The sequence below is a fragment of the Nematolebias whitei genome, chromosome 11 (genome assembly GCF_014905685.2).
Source record: "Nematolebias whitei isolate Nwh7 chromosome 11, NemWhi1, whole genome shotgun sequence".
NCBI lineage: Eukaryota > Metazoa > Chordata > Actinopteri > Cyprinodontiformes > Rivulidae > Nematolebias > Nematolebias whitei.
This window is the reverse complement of record NC_056508.1, coordinates 17,189,295-17,195,146: the sequence shown is the minus strand read 5'-3', so window position 1 is coordinate 17,195,146 and position 5,852 is coordinate 17,189,295. Positions and strand designations below refer to the sequence as shown.

The 5,852-nt window shown below is 38.6% G+C and overlaps 1 protein-coding gene across 1 annotated transcript in view; it reads left to right on the top strand.

Annotated features, from left to right (window-relative positions):
* The first annotated feature begins 366 nt into the window (after positions 1-366).
* The window catches only part of eif2d (eukaryotic translation initiation factor 2D), a 52,880-nt gene continuing 47,394 nt past the window's right edge, over positions 367-5,852 (top strand). Inside the window, exons 1-8 of the mRNA XM_037683948.1 lie at positions 367-598; positions 937-1,127; positions 1,205-1,288; positions 1,363-1,453; positions 1,537-1,644; positions 4,664-4,931; positions 5,104-5,219; positions 5,301-5,346. Coding sequence (XP_037539876.1) covers positions 543-598; positions 937-1,127; positions 1,205-1,288; positions 1,363-1,453; positions 1,537-1,644; positions 4,664-4,931; positions 5,104-5,219; positions 5,301-5,346 — 960 coding nt within the window. The 5' untranslated portion in view covers positions 367-542. The remainder of the gene's footprint in view (positions 599-936; positions 1,128-1,204; positions 1,289-1,362; positions 1,454-1,536; positions 1,645-4,663; positions 4,932-5,103; positions 5,220-5,300; positions 5,347-5,852) is intronic.

Below are 5,852 nucleotides of genomic sequence, written 5' to 3'. Positions count from 1 at the left end.
TGTGAATTTAAACTCTGTATAAATTGTAAATATAATTTCATGGTTTTTTATGTTTTGTACTAGAATATTATCTCTTTTACATTAATATCTATACCCCTGGCAAACAGATGTTTGTAATGTGTGATTAAAATCTTTAATAAAAAAAAAAAAAAAAAAAAAAAAAAAAAAAAAAAAAAAAAAAAAAATGAATCCATCCGATGGTTTTCTTCCTGCTTTACTTTTTCAGACTTTTAAAAACAGCATCGCAACTAATAAAAGGTGATAATGAGCTGTGAACTAATGGTGAATAGTTAAAAATATTAATTACGGAGAAGGAGAAGTGTGCGGAACTAACGTTACATGGGGGTACAGTTTCTCAGCGGAAGTAAATACGTGTCGGACCGGCTTGTCCAACGAGGAATATTTGGTCCCTGCACAATAACATTGGAAATGTGTGGGAAAGTGTTGATGTAGGGCAAACGAGTTTCATGATGGATTGAAAGACGGTATCGGGTATTTGAGCGGCAGAGCAGCTGACGTAACGCTATTTATCTTTTGACAAAATGTTTGCCAAACCGTTTCGAGTAAAATCCAACACCGCAATCAAAGGATCAGACAGGTGAGTCAGTCCTGCTCACAAACAAGTCCTGTTTTCTTCTGTCTGCTGAATCATCGGACACAGTATTCAGATAGCAGCAGGAGATCAGTAATCTGTAAATTCCTGCTTTGGATCAAGAACGTTTTATAATCCTCACCATCGTGGTTTGAATTTGGTTTTCGTTTGTCTAATTAAAGACAAGGCATGCATCATTTATTGTAACTTTAATTATTTTTCAGTAGAATTTGATGATTAAAAATGGAAGCTTAGCAAACTGCTACCTAGAAGCTAAAAGGTACAACCATTTTATTAGACAAAAGGAAAGAAACAGAGAATCAAATGCGTTTTGTTGCTTCTAGGAGAAAGCTCAAAGCTGATCTTTTAGCAGCATTTCCTTCACTGTCTGCTGAAGAGCTGTCTGAGCTTGTCCCCAGTAAAGAGGAGTGTAATGTGGTGAAGATTTATGCACACAAGGGAGAAGCTGTGACAGTTTATGTTCTTCACAAAAACCCCCTCTTCTTTGAGCTGGAGAAACAACTTTATCCGACAGGTAATAAATCAGCAATAGAGTAAAGCATGTAACCGACAGATTAGCTCATATTTTTGTGTTTCGTCACATTATTTCAGTGTATGTGCTTTGGCGTCGTCCTACTCTCCTACCAGTATTCAGAACATGGGCTCCGGTGCTTCAGAAGCTGATTGGAGGGGCCGGTGAGTTTCTCTAAGAGATGAAATGATGTGTCGGTTCACAACAAAGGTTTAAAAGAAAATGTTCTTTTCCAAAGATCTCATGCTGCCAGGTGTGGTGGTGCCTTCATGCGGTCTGCCAGATGTGAACCAAGGGGACTGCTGTGCGGTTACAATTGTGAATAATAGGTTCGCTTAAAATAAAGTACTTCTCTGCGCTTTTTCTGTGTTCCTGAAAAATGTATGATCTTTGCTCTCCTGGGTGATTGCAGGGCTCCAGTTGCAGTTGGCAAAGCTGCAGTGTCTCGATCACAGATGCAGAGTTCAGGTATGAAAGGAAGAGGAGTGTGTGTTCTCCACACATACAAGGATTATCTCTGGTTAGTGGCTTTGAACTTTGTCATTGTATTAAAGATAATGGCTTAAATTGTAGTTTTCACTACAGCTGTGTGTACCTTATTACACACAGCAACATGATTTCCTGCTAACGCTCATTGTAGTCCTGTGGTGTAAGAATAAGATAAGATGAAGCCCAATTTGAGGAGCAGAGATGACGACTAAGAGATATTTATTTTATGGATATGTAATAAAAAGAAAGACTAAATCTTATTGGTAATATGGCTAGTTGTGTGGTTGACGCAGCAGCTCACTTTTCAGTGAAATTTGAATATTTTTTGTGTTTTTGATTAAATTAAAAATGTGAATCATTCCAGACCATCTCCAAAAGTGACAGTTCTTAAACCTTTTAACTTCAAACCTACAAAATAACATCAGAGACTCAAGAAAACACTTACCACTGGTTAAAGAATGCAAACACTGCTGTCAGTCGAACAAAGACATGACAGCACTGATGGCCTTTTCAATCGTTCTACTAATTTTGTCCAGTTGTTGTCTTGATCTTTCAGCTTCTCCCTTCAGGAGGTTCCACAGCAGATCTTAAGCCTCCATCTCACCTTAGCTTCTCCCTCCTCTATTCATTTTGTTCATAAAACAACCCTTTTTAATGTTGCTGTTGTCCAGACTTGTATGCTTTTAGTAATCTTTTTTAGATACGATTTATCTCGGAGGATCAGACATCCACCCTTTTTATGAACCCAACTTTGGGAACTGGTCTGAACAGTCAGCTTTGAAGGAGTATTTAGTGTGTCCTGAGCATTTAGCACTGTCCACATGTGATCCAAAGTTAGCTTCTGAATTTTTAAAAAATTAAATCCTAAACATGGAGGCGCTGCCAAGGTGGATAGAAAGTGAGCCATGGGGGAGCAACAAAAAACTGCATAGTAAAGAATGCACAGGCCGTGATTTTCTTGTACAATTGACTGAACTATAGTCGTCTTTGTGTGGGTTAGCTGTGGCGACCATCTTGAGCTGGGGTGACTCCTAAAGTTAATCAGACTCATGCCCCTTTTGCACCGCCCCTAATAAGCCCCAATTCTGGGCAGCCCGCCACAGAAAGAACCCTTTGGCACCAGCCCTTTAGCTAGTATTTTTAGCTGATTTGAGTCTGATTCAGGACCTCTTTTCGTCCCTGCTTCTCTGGTGGGACCGAGCGAGCTCAGTCGAGCTGAGTCCGGACCGAAGCGTGAACGCAGGACTCTGATTGGTCAGGGGGAGGAGTCACTGGATCTCAGAAACTTTTCACTGAGCCGCCATTTGCAATTTCTCTGGATGCGGAGCAGCGGCTGGATCTATTTTTAAGATTTTAAAAACAATAATGACAACGCCGTGTTTAATTCTGAAGTCCAGGCGTTTTTTGTGTTTGGTGATCGACTATAAAATTCGAGCGAGCGGAGTCACCGCGGAGGATCATACAAGCTGCAGACTCGTTGAATCCCGCGAGGCCGAACCCCGAGCCCCGGTCTCACCTGCTCACAAAGACCGGATTCGAGCCCTGGCAGGCGGGAGGACCGGGATGGAGGGACGGGGGGCGGAAACTTTGTATTAAAAACATTTTATGTATAAAATATAAGTTTTTTTTAATTAAAAATAAATAAACGGTGCCGGCTTTATCGTGAAATCCTGTTTTCCCTTTGACTTTATTAAATAATCTGTTAATTAAATTTAATTCAACTGAAAAATCATAAAAAGACTAAATTATTGAATCTCTCATATTTCCCTCCAACATGTTTAAAGAAGAGACTCAGCCTTTGGTTCAACTTATTCTAACCCACAGATGTACAAATCACAAAACAAGCATTACACTTTATATTAAAGCTTTAAATCAAAGCTAAACTTTAATTCAAAGCTAAAAATAATCATAAGCATGCATGAGCATACATACATACATAATACATACAGCATCCATAAGCATGCATCAGGATAAAAATAATCTGTATACAAGAAACAAAACCACGAGTGCAAATACATCAAATGATGAAGAAAAATATAGAATTTTAAATGTAGATGTCCTGATGCATGCTCAATAATCCAGGTAGAAAAATCTAAAAAAGTTAAATCTGATCCTCTGGACGTTTAAAAAACAAAACAAACAAAAATAAAAAAGTATAAATGTTTCATCTTTCATCCAAAAGACTTCTTCAGTCTGAGGAGCTGTATTCAGCTCAGTCTTATAAATAGCTGAATACAGCACCTCAGACTGAAGAAGTCTTTCGGATGAAAGATGAAACGTTTATACTTTTTTATTTTTGTTTGTTTTGTTTTTTGAACGTCCAGAGGATCAGATTTAACTTTTTTAGATTTTAATATAAATGTTTTTGTAGAATCTGGTTCATCAGATTTAATTCAGTTCAGTTTATTTGTACAGCGCCAAGTCACAACAGAAGTCGTGTCAGGGCACTGAACAGAAACATTCATATATAAAATAAGTTAAAGGAAACATTCATATATAAAAATAATAATTTAATATTATTTATCTGAGGAGCAGACCGCTCTCATTAGCAGGACTTGGATTCTGGACACGCCTCCAGAATCGGTCCTAAAGTGCAGGTGCAAATCCAGGCTGAGCTGAGATAACGCTCAGCTACTACCAAACCCTTTTTAGCTCACTATCTTTAAATGTGGCTGTTAGAACCATTTTTGTGTTTGCTAAGGTTGTTTAGCTGTGGCAGCCATCTTGAATGGAGTTCATGTGCTTCTTATGATTACTTTCTGAAAGTTTCATTAAAATCTGTCTTCTAGGTTATGAGATATTCAGCTAATTTTACAAACGAACTTCACCCACAGACACGGGCAGAAACGTAACTACTTCAATGACAAGTGATAAAAATAAAATACACCAAAAAGACTGAAAGCTTTATTCAACATAGAGATATTTTTGTTGTTTATTGATTATTACAATTCCCATTTGTGACAGTTTCCCTTCCTGACAGCAACACCATTTTCTGGGGTGAATCCATTTGGGCACAGTAAAATAACTGAATGCATCTAATGTCATTTTAGGGCTTTTGGAGATAAGTCAGTTCCTCCTTCCTTACCGGATGATGAGAGTGAAGCAGACGGGACGGATGAAGAGAACTGTGAGGTCGGTGAGAACGATCAAGAAGAAGAGACTGAGCAGAGTTTGGAGCAGCTGAGTTCTGATGAAACCGTCTCAGATCAAGCACGTTGTATCAAAGAGCTGAGTCTGGCTGAGCAGGAAGGAGACAACGAGGAAAGTAGCAGTTACCAAGAGGATGACAACCAGGATGAACAGAAAACACCACAAGGTGCAGAAAACATCCCAGATTCAAATCAGATCCAGTTATAGTTCAGTGGCGGCTATTCACTTTTCTAAACAAGTGTTTGTGCCATGTAGCTGCAACTTAACGTGAAAAACATTTGATGGGATAAAACTATAACATGTTGCAGAGGAACGGATGTCATGTTTGGGTTTTACAGAGGAAATGGACGCCCTGCTGCTGCAGTGCTTTCTGCACGCTCTCAAGAGCAAAGTGAAGAAGTCAGAGCTCCCTCTGCTGACGAGTACATTTCTCCGCAACCACATGTTCTCCTGCTGGTAGAGTTTTTATCTTTCACAACTTACTGCGAGTCGGTTAAAAATATTACTAAACTATTTTTTGTGTTGTTGTTTTTTTAGCCTAAGTGGAAAGCAACTTGATATCAAAAAGTCCAGCTATAAAAAGGTATGCCTGCTTTCCAGAGTCAAACATTTATAACAATTACATAAATAACAATTAATACAATTAAAGGCCTGGCATTTCTTGCAGGAGTGCATGTTGCCGACCACCTTTCAGAGTTTTAGACTAAGATCATTTTATACTGAGACGTGACGAGCTTAAAGCTGAGCGACCTGACATCAGACTGCGTTATGAATGAATGACACGGTTTAGCAGCTATAGCCATTTTTGTTTTGGCTTATGTTAATTAGCTGTGAAATCAATCTTCAGCTGGGTTGAGTCCTAAAAAGGAAGTTTTACAACCAATGATTGTTTTCTGAAAGTTTTGTTAAAATCCAATGGTTTACGAGATATTTTGCTAACAGTGTTGACTTCAGCTGTTTATGCTGATAGTTTTAAGCAAAGATTTGTGGCACAGTGTTTAGCACTTGCATTATGTGTTGTTAATGACTCTCAGAGACTACCACACCTGTTGTTAATGACTCTCAGAGACTACCACACCTGTTGTTAAT